Below are 17886 nucleotides of genomic sequence, written 5' to 3' on the forward strand. Positions count from 1 at the left end.
AGTCACCAAGGCACCAAGTGTATAAGCTTGGTGAGTGAATGAGGGCAAGCAACAAATGACGACTGACAGTTCTAGTGATACAAGACGGCTCTCCAAGGTGTTCAGGGTAGCACCAGATCGGTAGTTGAAAACTTTGACAATGCTTGCCATAAACATGACCAATTTTTCTTAAAACTTTATGCTTGTGAAGTTTGAGGTAAACTGTGGTTTTACTTGATTTTCCATGAAGGTTTAGCATTCTATTAGAATGCCGCTTCTTCTAGGACTATGACTGTAACTAGGCAGTTCTGCCTTCCCCTGAAGGAGAGGTGTTAGTTTTGTTGCCAAATAATCACATTCCATTATGTGTAAAATAAAGGTTGCAAATCAGGTAGTAAACACACAGTTGCTCTGTCAACTATGGTCTCACCACACTTTCAGTAGTTTGTTTCTAAAAATTTCCTCTTTCACTTTATTGTAGAGAGCTGCCTTCCTTTCTTGCCTATGCAACAAAGCCAAATACACATCACAAAAAACCCACCTGACAGTTATTCCCTGCTTTATTAGTAGAATTGATATTATATACTATAGACATGATTCCTCAACTTTTTCCGGTTTAAAGACTGGTCAGTATCAGTTATATCTTAGAAAACAAAAGATTGACATGCTAGCATATTGGTACACCGTTTTAGCTTTCCCTACCTCTCATTAAAAGTCTAAATTTAAAATTCAGTCTCATTTTAATCTTTTGGTTTTATTATTGTAAAGATGCACAATTTAAAACTGTATTATAAAAGTGTTATATTGCATGTCTATTTACCAAGTATATCTTGACAGTGCAGTCGTTCCGAAATAATCATTAACCTGAATAAAAAGTTTGTAAAGACTTTAGCTTTGATCAGCTAAATCCAGACTGCAGGAAACCCAACAACAGCTGACCAGGTTTATTCAATGACAGAGACAAGGAGAAGCGAGGAGGGATAAAGAGAAAAACCTGTAGAGTAAAAGATTTAAGAAGCACATTAACCAATTACAATTTATGAACTTTGTTTGGATCCCTATTGGAATAAACCGTCAAAATCATTTGCAATCAGAAAATGTGAACACTGACTGCATTTTGATGATATAAAGGAATTGTGGCTTTGTGTGTGTGTGATAATGATACTGTGGTTATGTTTTTAATGTCCTTATCTTTTAGCCACACATACTGAAATTTTATAGATGAAGTGATAGGACATATGAAATGTGCTGAGGTGGGAGCACACAATAGATTAAATAAGACTGGCCATGAGTTGACAATTTTTGAAATTGGATGATGAGTACATGAAGAGTTCATTATTCTATTCTCCCCATATTTATATGTCTGAAATTTTCCAAAATAAGCTTTAAAAGATGCTGAAGTTTTCAAAAGCATTAGGACGGTTCAGTTTCTGACTTGTTTACAGTTTATGGTAACTGACAAATTCACTTTAGCATACCCTAAGTTTCTACCTTGTATCTTTAAGAAATATACCTTTCAACGTACAAACCACACTCCTATTACACTGTAATTACAGGTGTCCTTACTGTTCAATACTTTCTTAAACACTGCCATATTATATCATTTAAATTCCTAGGATGTTCTATAAAGTATTGTGCACAATAATTATAAATCAACTCACCTAAGAGAGGTTAATACTTACAGCAATACACCATCTAATATTCAGTTTCAGACACAAAAGGTTATACAAAAAAGTTTTATTAAGTACAGTTTCATATTTAGAAGAACATCCAACATTACAATAAGATTGGATCTTTAGGATACATAATTTATTCTTAAAATACACAAGTTATATACAGATGTTGGAAACTCAGTCCCCAAAATACTCAATAAAGATGTCTGGGTGATACTTATAGAACTGACCTAGCAATTTTTTCTTCTCTTTGGCAGAAAGTTGGGAATCCTCATCAATATTTTTTAGTAAATTCAATAGCTCATCCTTGGTTGTCTTCCTTGTATGGTAAGGATAATCCCTTTGATCAATTCTCTGGCAATAGATATATCCTTAAAGTTTAAAAGTAAAAAGTTCAGTTAATGAGTCTATTTCCTCAGATTTAAGCAGAAAAATCAAGCAATACTTTTTTACTTATACATATTTTTCTCCATTTTGTAAAATGCATGTAAAGATGCTAAGCACTGCTGACTTTCTAACCCTGTCAAGTTGCTTTTCGACATAAGGAGGCTCTCCGCTGAGTGTGGATGGTTCTAAAGAGATCGATTAGAGTCCAGTTGAAATTAAAGTGCAACTTCTTACAGCAAAACACTTTCAAATAAACACCAGGAATTTATCCTTGTGAGACATGGATGTAGTATTTCTCAGATTACCTGTGTCTTTATTTGGATCTCTTCCCTTCTGAATGTCCATGAGCTTAACACTAACAATTTTATGCAGAGTTCCAGGAATCTTAAAAAAAAAGAAAGAAAAAAAAGGAACATGGAACATTATTCAAATGCATTTTAATCTAGTGATCTATTACGTAAGTTCAACTTAACTATTTTCAGAGTTTTACCTTAAAAACATCTTTCTGATGATCCATTAAAAAGAGTACCAGAAGATCAGTTTTGCCTTTGGATAAATTTTTATTGTCAACAATAGCTTTTGAGAATATCCTTTTCACAACCATTCGGTTGTCACTCTATAAAAACAAAACAACACACACCCAATAAGTATACATTTTTAAGAATATATGTAATATAAAAAGCAATGTTAAATATTAATAGCTACTATCCATTTCAGCACACTGGATGCTGATAACGGAATAATATGTCCTATATTCAGTATTAAATATACTGAATACAGTTAACATTTAGACAAAAGACTTACTTCTTTCTGTAATTTAAATTCAGAAGGATGTGCTGCAACAGCCATGAAATACAGTAGTCTTCTAAACTCTTCTCTATTTTGGGAATCCAAAAGCTTTAGAAAGAGCTGAGTAGCTTCTAACGCTATTTCAGTCTTCCCATTCACTTTAGCCAAAAGAAAAAAAATGCTTTTAATTTTGACCAGACTACATCAAAGGGAAGAAAATTCAACTTAAACCATAAGCTAATCAGTAAACTTATCCAAAACTATGTTCAAAAGCAAAACAAAAAGACTAGGAAGTACAACGAACGACCAATACCATCAAGAAAGCCTATACTCAAACTGGCAAGGCCTAAGTCCTCTTCATACACAAATCTTAGGATGTTAAATCTAACTTGGCTTTGTAAATAAATTCTAAGCCTATGTTTTCCAATAATTCACTACATTTTGAGGGTACACTATGTATACAGTACTAATGTATCCAACTCTACCTGAGAAAAACAGAAAGGATTCTCTGAAACCTGCAACTTGTTTTCAACAAAGCATGTGGAATGGTCTGGCTCACTGGTACAGGGACAAAGCAGGGTGTCTGCCATTGTGAAGAGAATGAAGGGGGAATGGTGATAGTGCTGGTAACACTTTGTGAAAAAGAGAATTACTACCCTACACTTATTAAGCTGCCAGTGAATAAGAGCAGCATTCTCCTGTGGCAACTAGAAGTCCCTGAATAACTTCAGAGCTTATTAAAGACTCTTTCCAAATGAGCCCTAGAAGTTTTGGAAAAAACATACTTTCTTTTTTTTTTTTTTTTAAACGTACTTTCCATGGATTAATCCAGATCCACTCCCAGTAGTACCATTCTGGTCAATTTTGAGGACAAGTAAGTTTCCTGTTCCCTCCAAAAGAGAAATTCTAGTATCCAGTAACATCCTACTTACCTAGGAGTTCTGCAATTCCATTATGAACATCAGATAAGTGATTTAACAGAGGTTCCCTACTACTGTAATATTTGCTAATGGCATCAAACAAAAGTTCTTTCACTAAGTCTATTCTATCTGGTTGCTCAGGAAAGTTTCTGCTTATGTCTACAACCATCTGGTCTGGAAGGTATTCCAAGCAGTCAATTGCTGAAGAAAGCCACTCATCTTCCCTATGGGAGAAAAGAAGAATTATTTTAAAAAGCAAAGGATAACCAATATATACTCAGTACATAATTTACTAGCTATTTCAAGTTTCTTACCAGGATAAATCTCTATATACCTAGATAAATGTATGTGTAATTCTGTACAATATATAACTAGATCATGTATCACAGAAAAAATGTTGGGTTTGGTATGTCTTCATTTTCTTTTTTTTTTTTTTTTTAAGCAAAAACAGTAGCTAACGACTACAATATAGGCCTGAAAAGGACATCAAAATTCGCACACTACTCCTTAAATTTACTATGGAGGGCTAGAAACTCTCAAGTTACTTGCTCAAGGTCCCTGGTAGAACTAGATCAGAGATCTGACACGTAGACCAGCACTTTTCTAATACAGTGTTGCTTACTTCAAAGCTCTCTGTATGATATATCATGTCTGACTTTGGCTAGACTAGAATAGAGGTAGGGTTTCAAAATAATTAAATATTACCATTTCTAATAAAATGCCAGTTGGGTAACTTAAGAAAATTGCTACATTTCAAGAAATAGAATGACTAACTTTCAATATTCAATTTGTTAATATATACAGTTAAAAAAAAAAATCACATCCTCCACTGCTGTGGACTGAGGACAACTAATTCTGCCACCACCCAGGTCATGTCCCCTCCTCTGGTCATCAGCTTCATCATAAGATGTAGACAGATGATCTTTAAGGTCAATTTCTGATTCTGTACTTAAAATTTAAGGTAATTATAAAGTGTTTTCATGTTAGTTAGACTGTAGAAATGTAATTTAAGTTTTTGTAGAAATAATAAGCTTCCTCTTTACATATAGAGTTCAATAACTAGTATGGTGGGATTAATTTTTTCACATAAGGTTTTAAGCTACCTTTTGACATCCAACTGTTTATTAGTCGTTCATGAGCATGTAGAACTGGTGAAGTACTAAAAATATAAGTTGTATTCTTTTCAAACATTTCCATCTTCCTAACTATACTGGAACACTATCTGCTAAGGCAAAAATCATAAAAATTAAATAAGCTAGAAGATATAAGATTTTAACATTTAATAATTTCACTTACAGCAAGAGTTTCAAAGTTATAAGGAATATAGAACTCTTCCTTAAGGAAAAATAAAATCGTAATTCCCTTAGCACCTGGAGTTAAGCCTTCAAATTTTTAATCAAGAGACTACAATCAGAGGTGAGAGCAAGAGTCATTTTCATTGTATTTCTTTAATAAAACTAGTTAATCTAAAAACATATTTAATAGACATTCTAGAGAGTATAAAAGCATATATAGTCGAATGAGTCTAAGAATTTGACAAATCTGTTCATTTTGCTCCAGGTCCCTCTGAAGACCAGACAGCTCTAAGAGACCTGACAGCTCTACACTTTAACAAAGAAGATGGAGCATAATCATTTTCTTCACTTGATGTGCAAGTGAGATATATGCGAAACAAAAACAAATATGAAAAAAATTGACTGAAATCTCATTAATTTTAACCACGGTAATTTTGTTCTTCATCTTTCCCAATATTGATAATATCAACTGACAAAGCATATCTGATCATATGGACAGAAGAATTCAAAAGATTATCTTAAAACTGGTATCTTCCAACAAACACACTCAAATTATTCTATGTATTTCCACGTACTGAGATTCACTGTAAGCCTTGAGAATCCCTCTATCCAGATAGTTCCTGTCGTTGACCAAGTCAGGCTGCCTCTTAGGTTGAGAAACTTTGGGTACCACCTCTTGCCGTTTGAGGAGGGAGTCAAGGAGAGGAAGGTCTATAAGTTGTAGCAGACGCCCAATTGTTTCTTCTTGCCATACTTCATTAATAACTGCACAGGGAAAATGACAAGGGGAAAAGTAACAATTAATAGTTACCACACACTTACCATAATATCTGCCTAGGCAGGTCTAAACGAATAAATTTGTGGCAAAAGAAAAAAAAAAAAAAGAGTCAATTTTATGAAGTGGTTTCTTATAACAAAGTAAAACAATTCAAGATTTGTTTAAAGTGTAGGAGAATAGACTTTGGACAACAGGAATTCTTTTCATTCTTGTACTGTAAAAAGCAATATGGCTTGATAAGAGATCAAGTCATATAACATGTTAATAAGGACCTTGGAAGAAAGAATGAGTCATTCAATCTGAAAACTGGTTTGAAACTATTGGCTGCAGATTATTCCACTCAGGGTTTCCACAACTGGGATGGGGGAGGGAAGGTGGAAATCAGTCATTAAAACCACATTCCACTGCCACAGACAAGCAAGGACATAAGAATCCTGTTAATGTTTTAATATCATTTTCAAATTTTTATTTAACCTAATAAAACCTTAGGGAAAAGATATATCTGAAAACAGATTTTAAATAAATTTCTTAAAATCTGCATGCAAAACACTTCAGATTTGAATCTCTGCCAGCTGATAGGACAAAAGTCAGTGTTCTAGAATTGCAACACTGATCTATTTGTTAAAGATAATAGACCTCTGTTAAAACTTAATATAAACAGCTTTAATACACAGTGTGCTCTTTCTCTGTGCTCTGAATATCTAAATTCTAATAAAGGTTAAGATTGAAAAAATTTAAATAACTTTATTTGAAGTTAGTCTTCTATTTCTTCCTGCATCATCTTTAGCTTACCTTGTGGAGACAAGGTTGCAGAGTTATTTACATGAGGGGAGTCAGCAGGCTTTAAACTCAGATTTTCCCACAGATCCTCTAAACTTGCTGATTTGATATCAGAAGACTTAAATAATGCATCTGCATACCTAAAATGAATTTATTTCATAAGTTAATGTTTATTAGTAAGCCTGCAGAAATATTTTTGTATTTGAGAGCTAAGCGTTTCTAGAAAGTTTATTTCAGAACAAAACCCAACAAATGAAAATTCTAAGAGCAGAATAAAATACAAAAACATTCCTTTTACAAGCCTGAATATACACTCTAAATAAATTCTCCTTTGAGCATTTAGATTTAAGTAATTCAAAACTAAAATTTTAGTTGCCAATTTTAAAACATAATCTAACATAGTCAAACTTCATTATGCCTGCCCTTTTTATTAGTTATCTCTATTTCTGGGGCATTCTCTGGTACATACTGCTCAGATACAGATCTACAACCCCTTATTCATAATTCTGAAACCCAAAAAGCTTTGAAAAATTTAAAGTTTATTCAGACCTCATACAGTGACAACACCTGATGTGAGACCATCAGAGCCTTTATCTATCCCAGTTAGTATGAACATTTTCACTGCAGAAATACTAATGTGCTTGATTACCAGATGCTGTCCCAGATCCCTCCTGGAGTGGTATCTAGTAAATGATACGTGTACATAATTACCTTTCTAAAATCTCCAAAGTTCCAAATTCCTAAACACATCCGTTCCCAAAGGTTTCAGATAAAGCACATTTGGACCTACATTTGGAAAGTACTGATTGTGCCCTACCTTATCCTCCTACTTCCTTCCTATATAGAGAGGTAAACTTTATCATGTTTTAAACATACAGTGAAAAAACATTTGAAAGTCAATACACTAAAACTCTGATTTGGCTCAGATCTGAATTGTAAGAGCTTCAATTACATCGTCACTTCTTCACAGTTCAGCTGAGGGGAATAAAAGAGAAAAGTTTTATTTCGAGACAAATAACTAAGTTAACTACGCACTCATCACCTACATCCATTTCAGTCACTGGGTTCTACAATTCTGTCCCCAAGTCTCCCTTCAAATGATTCCTGCTTCTCTACCACTGCAGCAGCTGCCTACTTCTCTTTCATCTGTAGACCGCAGTATTGCAACAGATTCCTACCCAGCTCTCCCCATTAGGCTGTCCATACAGCTGCCAGGATGACCTTTCTAAAATACAATCTCATCATGCTTAAAGTCTTTCTATGGCCTCCCCAATATCTGTGTGATCACGTGCAAAGCTCCTTAAAATGTCCTATGAAACTTTCTGCATTCTGGCTCCTTTCATATTTCACATCTGCTATTTTCTGGATTCTAGTGACAACCCATCTGTCTTCACCTCTCCTATTCTCATACCACTTTGTGTATAAACTCTCTAACATTTTTTATACTATAATTGTAAACTGAAGCAGAAAAATCAAAGTTTGTTGATGGTTTCTGCTAAATATATGAACAAACAAGAATTCTAGGAGATACCAAATAAAGTTCACTCTACTTTATCAAATTTACCCACAGACCCAGATTTTGGCCGAATTTAAAGTTTCAAAAATAACAAAGATAAACATCTCATTAAAAAGGAGACAAAATCCTGCCAATATCCCCTCTTCCAACATTATGAGACTGACACACTACCTACTGCACTAACAAGGCACCTCCCCCTGCCAATATTAAATGAAAATCTAACATATACTAACCTGGAAGGTGAAAACAGTTTGTTCTCTTTGCCCAATTGACTGTCTTGGTTAGGTATCGTTGTGAATCTATAAAGGCTGCAACTGCTATCTTCAAATGTAGGTTTTTTGTCTTTTCCAAAGACTTTGGTTGGAACTGCTTCAAATACTTTGTAGTCCATAAGTGCTTGACACACTCTCACCACTTTGGCCCGAGGAATATCTACATCACCAAAATATTTATTCTGAATTAGGTGAGAAAAAATGACATCCACAGCTTCCGAACCAACAAAGCAGTCGTTGTGTCTTTTCAAATGATGCCTTCGTTTTTTCACCTCCACTTGTGTTTGAAGAGTGTTTATGATGCTGCTCCACACGTATGTGGCTCCAAATGGCTTCTGGGCTACACTGAAACCTGGGATGGGAAAAGATCACAGCGTCACCTCACTCATTTGCAATAAGGTCTACACAATCCTTAAGCAAAAAGTAGCAATCTCCAAAGTTATTAATAAGGAACAATTATGAGGGTAGCTTGTTACTGAAATACGAAATTATTTGTAGCAATTCATTAAAAAATTTAGTGCCTACTATATGCTAAACAATGTTTTATGTGCTAGGATGCATGCGTGAGCAAAATAAAGTCCCTGTTCGTATGGACTTATACTTTACGGGAAGATACAGACAATACGTATATGTTAGATCAGTGCCAGGAAGAAAAATAAAGCCAGGTAAGATGGGAGGTCAGGAAAGACCTCTCTGACCAGACGATCTCTGAGTAGAAGCCTGAGTAAAACCAGGGGGCAAGCTGTGCAGTTATCTGGGGAAAGAGCAGAGAGAACAGAAAGAGCAAAGACCTTGAGGAGGGTGTGTGCTCTGCTACGAGAACAAGAAGCAGGCCACCATGACCTGAGTAGGTGACCAAGGGAAAGAACAGCAGCAAGTGAGATCAGAGAGCAGCGAAAATGGGGTTTGGAGTGAGGGTTGCAGACCAAACAGGACTTGTGGCAGTTACCAATTATGTACATGGAACTCTACTGAACGCCTTATATAAATAACCTAAATCTTCACTGCAACCCTATGAAGCAGACATCACCTCTATTTGAGAGAATGGAAAACAGATTCACAGAGGTTAAGTGTAACTTCCAAACATTATATTGTAAGAGGTGGTACTGGGATTTGGTTCACGGTCTATATGATTTCAAAGCATTTATCAGTCTCAGAGACAGACAGACATACAGTTATAGATATACATACATAAACAATGCTTGTTGGAATAAACTAATTTTTTTAAAGCTCTTATTAGGCAGGTTCATGAGTTAAGTGCTTTGTAAACAGGGTAAACTAACAGTTTGGTTCCTGCTCAACAGGAGCTTACAGCCTATTGCAAAGATAGAAAAAGCAGAGAAATAAAGTAAGGTTTAAGTGAAACAGAAAAGAAAGAAAACATGCTTTCAAAGATTTATCACATTTTTCCTCACTTTAATAAATTGATATTTGGCACAGCTACAAAGAAGAAAAGGAGAAACAATTAAAAGAAAATGGACCTTAAGTTTTAGTAAGCTGATGGAACTAAGTCTAGCTAATTGTTAGCTTGGTGGCTAGCTGGCTTGCTCTTTTTACATAAACACAGAATATGTCTTGTTATGTGTTATACTTTTTAATGACTCTCTGAATATTCAGTGGTTCTAATTTTTGAGCCCCCATTTTTGTTAAGTATATAACTTCCTTTATTTTCAAGATATTTTGGCAGAAAAATTGAAAACTGATTACCTCCCTTAAGGTAGTCTAAAAGGAAAAACAACATGCCACAGTGCAATAGTAAGGAATGAGGGGAATTATAATTAAAGAAACTCCTACTTGAAATTACCTTCCTGCCTTTTTAGATAAAATAGAATGTGTAAGATGAAGGCAGAGATAAGTTTCTGAAGCACATTAAAACTCTCTTTGGGAATTCCCTGGTTGTCCAGTGGTTAGGACTCCATGCATCCACTGCTAAGGGCCCAGGTTCAATCTTTTGATCACTGGTTGGGGAACCAAGAGCCTGCAAGATTTTAAATGGGCCATTTGAAATTCATCTTTTGTGGTGCAATATATATAGGGAGTGTAGTGAACCACAGTGTATTCACTTAGTGTAATTTTGTTGCTACCATAAAAATTACTAACATACACATACCTACAGAAAACCCTTTACTGAAGGTATATTTCCAATACCAAAAAAAAAAAAAGTAGATGGGTAATTTTACTATCTACCCATTATTATGATGTTAGTTTAAAATAATCAGCAAGATTGTTTTTAATCATCAAAATTATATTTAAAAATTCCAGATACTTCATAACCCATTACTAAACAAAGAAGGAAGTAATTGATGCCAGTTTTCCAAATATGTGAGCAGTTTTAAGAATTTATTTATGGAGACTCAACTAGATAAATCAAGTTGAAACTAGATTTACTACTGGTACTGTATTCAGTCTCTCCTGAGTAGAGACAGAATCATGTACTGGATGGAATCTCAAAATATGTCCAGGTCATTCCCCTGGTATTCAGAACTAGGAGTAGCTGTACTGTTTCCAGACACTATGACTAAATAAAAGGAGGATTAGCACTTAATATTCTTAACTTCCTAACATACCAGAGGCTATAGCTGAGATTTAAAGGAACTTAATGTTTGCTCTTTAGTCTTTTTTCAAATCTTCATTATATTATTAATAATAGCTAACATTTGAGGACTTACGATATGACAAGCTCTGCCTTCTCTCATTTAATCCTGATAAACGTCTCTGAAATAGTTATTAATAATCCTATTTTGAAGAAACTGAGGCTCAGTGAATTAAACAAACTTACCCTCAGTTTTACAGGTAGTAAATATATACTAGCTTTTCCTAGTACTTAAATATAAATACATTAAAAGTCACCAGAGAGCATTAACCTTTCATTGACGACTTAGATTAACTGAAAGAGTTTTAAGTGAGCCAATGAGATTAAAGAAACAAAAAAACCACTTTAAGATTTGTGAATCCTTAAGCAAGCTATTTAAAAACATTTAGAAGTCATTAATCCTAAAATAAGATAGGTCTCATAAATTTTATTATATATACTATGCACAGTACACAGGAAAGGAAAATAAGCAAAGTTCAAACTCGTAGAGCTCAGATTGCCTATTAAGTACCAATGAAACAGACTTCTGGGCTAGTAATAATATTAAAGATGAAACACATAAATCATAACAGTTGAGCTACACGTAAGTTAACATACAAATCCCAAAAGATAAGGTTGACTCACTTATTAATTTGAGATGAATAAGACAACTGATGGGGGTGAGAGCCTCAATAATGTGAAAAAGGCTAATCTTCATAGGGAAATTAAGAAATAAAGAATATATTTCCCCATATTAACTTGCTATTTAAACATGGGAAATCAGGAAGTCTTGCAGGTTGGATAACACAGTATAAAAGATTAAAGAACAGGTTAGAGCAGGCTAGTAGGCACGTGTGAGCCATACAATGCTTCCAGAGTCCTCCAGGCATAACACAATTCAGCCCTTTCAGGTTCCCCTCTGTTCTCACTGACCATTAATTCCCAACCTTTGCATCCTGGGATACTTCCCCTCAAGCATCACCACCCACAGACCCAAACTAGCTCATGTTCATACAGATACTTTACACATAATATACCCTGGACTTGGGGAGTAAATGTGCCAAAACTCACACCAAGATAACCTGTTTTTTTAATGCTAACTTTACCAGCTGAACACAGATCCCCCACATGCTGGTTTGAAACTTCTTATTTATCATCATCTCAGAGCTGAAATGAACATTGGTATGAACCAACTGGTATGAAATGAACATGAGCTGACCATGGTCCAGTAAGATGAATTACTGTGACTTCTAAACAGGATTCAAGACACCAGAAGTATACAATGAATGCTTTTAAGTCTAGCAATCAGAATTTAAGTTTCAGCTTGTCCTCAAATTTCACTTGCACATGAACTGGACAATTCTTTAAAATTCACCACTATCTTGATGCTTCTTTGTTTACATTTGGTTAAGTATGTTCTAAAAGCATCATGACCTAATGATCAACATCTAGAGACCAGCTTTGATAACCGTGAATAAGAGACTTAACTTTTATAATTTGGTTTCTTCATTTACTGATACAAGAATTAAACGCTATGTTTAAGGTAGGTTTCAGGTCTAAACTGCTGATTTATAGGATTTTAGGGACTAAAATTATCTCTCTCTCCATTTAGATATGGACATTGAACACCAAACAAAATATGGTAAGAAATGAAGCACAGGAACAAGTTTGACCTGTCAGATAAAGAGCTTTGAGAAGCTATCAAGAGGCTCGGAGATTGTTTTATACTAGATCTATAACATACTACACATGCTCTTGAGCACTATTTAAATCTAGGCTAGTTAACATTCAGTTTTCAAGCAGACTTATCTTCATCTGCTTGAAAACAACAGCTATTTTTCAAAGGCAAAGACGGATCCTTTGCATGTATTTGAAATCTACCCAAAAAAGTTTACCAGCCATAAAAAGTTAAACTTTTAATACTGAACTGATATGTATCTGTACTACTACTAATAATCATCTTTACTTCTAAAAATACACACTAAATTATCAAGTTATTATAATAGTAATTCTCTAAAAATCAAGTCATAAGGTAAACAGGTCAAGAAATCATATTTACGCGTAAGTCACAAGTGGGTAATCAGCGTCAACCATGATCTCTGCAGTCTGCATCAACTATGGCCCTGCTGTAAAAACCAAGTGAAGGGTGAAAACAATTCTGTAGCCATTTCAAATAGTGAGATTATATTATTAGCTCCTTAGAAGATCAATAGACACGTTATAAAACTGGATCCCAATGTAAGGCAAACACACACAGAGTTACTAAAATATGCTACTTCTAAATGAATACATAACAATTTTATTTCCATTTTGGGGCATTACACTGCCCCCACCCCCAATACACACACACACAAAAGCAAAGAGTTCAGATAGCTCATGTTAGGCAGTTTTGCACAAAACTTAAAGAAACAGTGAGTTAGTGCCTTATTTCTTTCAAATTTCCTTACCCTTCACAGAGGTTCAAATCATTCAATACTTGTTAGTTGTAGGTTATTACCAACTATTAAAATATTTTAGGGCTTCCCTGGTGGCGCAGTGATTAAGAATCCGCCTGCCAATGCAGCGGACACGAGTTCGATCCCTGGTCCGGGAAGATCCCACATGCCTCGGAGCAACTAAATCCGAGCACCACAGTTACTGAGCCCTCTGCCACAACTACTGAAGCCCGCACGCCTAGAGCCCATGCTCCGCAACAAGAGAAGCCACCACAATGAGAAACCACAACACATCACACAGAAGAGTCAAACCACACCCCACGGAGTCAAAAATAAATAAATAAAATAAATCTAAAAAAAAAAATTTAAAGAAGGGTTAACACAGTGGTTCTTAGTGGGTGATTTTACCCCCCCCCCCCCCGCCCCGGACACTTGGCAATGTCTGGAGCCATTTTTGGTTGTTTGAAGCTGAAGCGTAGGTAGTGCTACTGACGTTTAGTGGGGAGAATGGCCAGGGACACTGCTTAATATCCTACAGCGGCAGAGCAGGCCTCAAAACAACAAAGAAAATGTCAACAGCACCGATGTTCAGAAGCCCTGGGTGACCTGAATACTGTTTAGACACGGAAACTTGTGTTAATGCAGCAGGCCCAGTGCTAGGTTCTATGAATAGAGAGAGACAGCAGCCTGGGTTTTGGAGTCCCAGAGAACTGGCTCCAGTTCTTGGCTTTATCATTACTAATAATGCAGTCTTGGGCAAACTGCCTAACTTTTCTGGTTCAAAACCGAGCTAATTCCACTTCTCTCAGTTATTGTGAGGGTCATCTGAGACATATATGTAAAGTGGCTGCCATGTACCCAGCAATTAACGGATGTATAAAAACAAAAGGGGAAACTGTCTTAATCTAGAAGAGCTGAAGCAGATGTGGATTCACTGTAATGTAATATCCTGGATGGGACCCTGGCACAGAAAAGGGATACTAGGCAAAAACTAAGGAAATTTGAGTAAAAGTATGCACTATGGATATTGGTTCAGTAATTGTGACAAATGTACTATACTAATGTAAGATGTTCATAACAAGGGAAACTGAGTGAAGGGCACATGGAAACTCTACATACTAACATTTTATAAAACTAAATCTATTCTAAAATTTAAGTTTATTTAAATAGTAAAATAAAGAAATAGAGGGTCTCTTTCTTCCTCTTCCTTTCTCTGAACTAAGAGGACACAGTTCTCACCCTCAAAGAGTTTACCCTTTTCCTATTCATACCACCTGGATGATGATGTCAAGCTCTGAACAGTCGTCAGTCAAATAAAGAGCACTAGCAGATGCGGAGACAAAGGGGACACATACCAAAGATTTAACTCTTTATCAGAAAATAACAAGCATAGGGCTTCCCTGGAGGCACAGTGGTTAAGAATCCGCCTGCCAATGCAGGGGACATAGGTTCGATCCCTGGGCCGAGAAGACCCCATATGCCACTCAGCAACTAAGCCCGCGCGCCACAGCTACTGAGCCCATGTGCTGCAACTACTGAAGCCTGTGCGCCTAGAGCCCATGCTCCACAAGAGAAGCCACCACAATGAGAAACCCGTGCACCTCAATGAAGACTAACCCCACTCACCACAACTAGAGAAAGCCTATGCACAGCAAAGAAGACCCAACGCAGCCAAAAATAAATAATAAAATAAACTTTAAAAAAAAAGAGAAAACAACAAGTATATAAAATCCTAAATCGTTTAGGATTTGAGAGAATTTTACTTAAGAATTATTTTTTCAAAAGAGATTTTAAAACATTACTCACAGAATTAAGACAAAGAAAAAGGACTACATTTATTGGATATTAACCAAAATCTCATGAAAATAGATAAAATCTAGAGACCTGTGCTTTGGGTGTTAAAACTAGGCAGTTGTGACTGAGTGGGGAAAATTTCCTATACACCAATATCAATATTGCAACACTTTTACTGCATATTGGTTTTGGGAGTCCAAAGTCTGTTTTCCTCTTACACAACATTAGAGATGTCATGCTGAAGACTGACACTGCCTCTGAAAAGAAGGTTGCAGGCAAACTATGTAAAATAAAGAACAAGTTTAAAATATGTTAAGAGAACTATCAACAAAAGTAGGCACTGGCCCCTGCTTTAATTCATACAGATTAATGAGAAAGCATATGGGAAGTACTTTGAGCTCCCTGGAAAAGTGATACCAGGTGAATTCAAAGAATTAGGTTACAGTATAAAGGGATAACAGGATAACATACCACTTTCTTGCTTGTCTGTATTAAAAGACAAATATCTTCAAAGTAAAGATAGCTAAAGGTTAGCATACAGACTTTATTTTACATAAATCAGGTCCCTGGTTGTTACAGCCCCTTTAAACTATAGAATTATCAATAGGTAGAGAAAAATACAAAGCTGTTTGCCAGAGCAGAGAAAGAGAATGGCAAGGAACCAAGAACCAGAGGCTCCCGTTACCCCGCTCACTAGGACTGTGACAAGGCAACTAAAGAGTGGAAGGGGGGTTAACACCAGCTAACAGGTAGGATTCCAACTGTAGCAAGCAAAACAAATGAGAAAAGGCAGTGGCCTCTTCTCTGCCCACTGCACCTGCTGTGCAGAAGACAGAGGTCCTTTCCTTGGGTTCAAATTCCATAACCAGCATTTCAACTCTTCCCTCGGAGAGTCATCTACTTAATTTTGAATACATATTCCCTTATACTAAGAACCTGTTCACTAATGACCAAAGCTCAGAACTGGCACTTCAGCTGTTAGAGAAGCACACAATCACATAAAATTTGGGAAATTCTTTTACTCAGAAAGTAAGCCTAAAGATTTCTCAAGACTGTTTCCAATATTAATTGATTTTATATTCCTAAACGTTGAAGTATTTCACTTCTCTTCACACTGTAAACTCTGGAGAAATTCTCAATGTAGCCATCATGTGCTTATCTGAATCCTTTCAATTGGAGACTAAGATCAATATTGATTGCTCTTAGAAAAGTACAAATGAAAAGTGGTCCTCTATCACAATTTATCATCAGCATTTTGAAGATTAAAAGGAGCATTACCAGTTGCAAGTTAAACACAAAACTGGGGCCACTGAGCTGCACGCAATTTGACCTACGTCGATCCACTGGCCACTGTCACCTTGAGGAAGGATTCACAGTTTCACTGGTTTGATTTTACAAATGAAACGCTTAATAATAAGGGGACTAATTCCTACAGTACCCCACATTGTAGCTATAGAAAGGGGGGAAAGTTGTAACTTATCTAAAAGGAAAACAAAAAAGTCAAGTGTTATCTGGACGCCTTAACTCTATTTACTGGGATGGAGGGTATGCTAGAATCGGAATTTTAGAACTGATTCCGTTCAATTGTCTGGACATTTGAAGAAACCAAGATGTTAGCACACTAACATCCCAAGTAACCTGCCCCCCAAGACACGATTAAGCTGGCAAAACTCACCAATGTGTCTCCCAACTCACCAATGTCACCAATGCCTCAACCACTGAAAACGAAAATCATAACCTTCTGTTCACTGAAACACTGCTTATCCGTAAATACCTTTTACGCCGAGCTCCTGGCGGTTAGAATCTAATATGCTAGAAGCCTCTCACCACCCCCAGGAAGAGTCCGGGGAATGAAGCGGACAAGAGAGGCACTCGGCCCCTGGCCATGTTCTGAGTCAAGGTCTGTGGCTGGGAAAGTCACCGGTAATGATGTGAGCGCGTCTGGAGACCGACCGCGAGCGCCCGGCACGAAGCTGGCGCGCAGAGCGGCGCGCGGGGAAGTTAAAGTCTGGGTAACTACGGAGAAAGCAGGCAGCGGGGGCCGGCGCGGCAGCCCACGGGCGGGGGCGCGGGCCCGAGCGGCCACAGCTGTGCGGCGCTCGCCGAGGCCGCCACCGACCCGGCTGCACCGGGCGCGGCTCCCGCCCGCGCAAGAAACGCAGCCTGCTGCCCCCCGCCCGCCCCGCGACACCCACCGGCCCCGGACCGGGTCCTCGGCGCCTACCGGGAGGCCTCTGCGGGGGGCTGTGCAGAGCCGACAGGTTGAGCGCCGCCGCCTTCTCCCGCACGGTGGCCATGGCCGCAGCCGCCCGCGCCCCGCCGCCTCCGACCGCCGCACCGCGAACTGAGCGCCCGCGCGGCCGCCGCCGGCAGTTGACTGGCTCGGGACGGGGCGGGGCTCCCGCCAGGCCCCGCCCCCGCCCCGCCCCGCCCCGCCCCCGCCCGTGGACCGGCCTCTGCGCGCCGCACGCCACGGGTCACGTGCAGGCCGGGGCGGACCGTAACCTGCGGCCCCGCGGGCGAGGGAAAGGTGCGGCCGCTGCCCTCGAGGTCGGTCGCCAGGTGGAAGTAGGTTGGCGCGCGGCGCCCTGCGAGTCTGCTCCGGCCCCGCGCGGCCCGTATCCCGCCGCCGGCCGCACGGCCCACGCGCAGCGGGCGTGCGCGCCCGGCAGGCTCAGACCCGCCGCGTGCGGAGC

General features: G+C 38.0%; 1 protein-coding gene across 2 annotated transcripts; it reads right to left on the reverse strand.

The window, feature by feature from the left end:
• Nucleotides 1–1685: 1685 nt before the first annotated feature.
• On the reverse strand, nt 1686–17528 carry DEPDC7 (DEP domain containing 7). 2 transcript variants are annotated; one of them, XM_057750635.1, is made up of 9 exons: nt 17415–17528; nt 8351–8741; nt 6614–6741; nt 5619–5808; nt 3761–3972; nt 2844–2986; nt 2530–2655; nt 2345–2423; nt 1686–2023 (listed from the first exon to the last, which is right to left on the reverse strand). In XM_057750635.1, the coding sequence occupies exons 1-9, from the start codon at nt 17485–17487 to the stop codon at nt 1830–1832; spliced, it is 1536 nt and encodes a 511-aa protein (XP_057606618.1). In that variant the 5' UTR covers nt 17488–17528; the 3' UTR covers nt 1686–1829. The 2 variants fall into 2 exon arrangements, with proteins under 2 accessions (XP_057606618.1, XP_057606619.1); XM_057750636.1 differs by having other exon boundaries at nt 17386–17473.
• Between the last annotated feature and the right edge of the window lie 358 nt (nt 17529–17886).

The sequence above is a fragment of the Hippopotamus amphibius genome, chromosome 9, assembly GCF_030028045.1.
Source record: "Hippopotamus amphibius kiboko isolate mHipAmp2 chromosome 9, mHipAmp2.hap2, whole genome shotgun sequence".
Lineage (NCBI taxonomy): Eukaryota > Metazoa > Chordata > Mammalia > Artiodactyla > Hippopotamidae > Hippopotamus > Hippopotamus amphibius.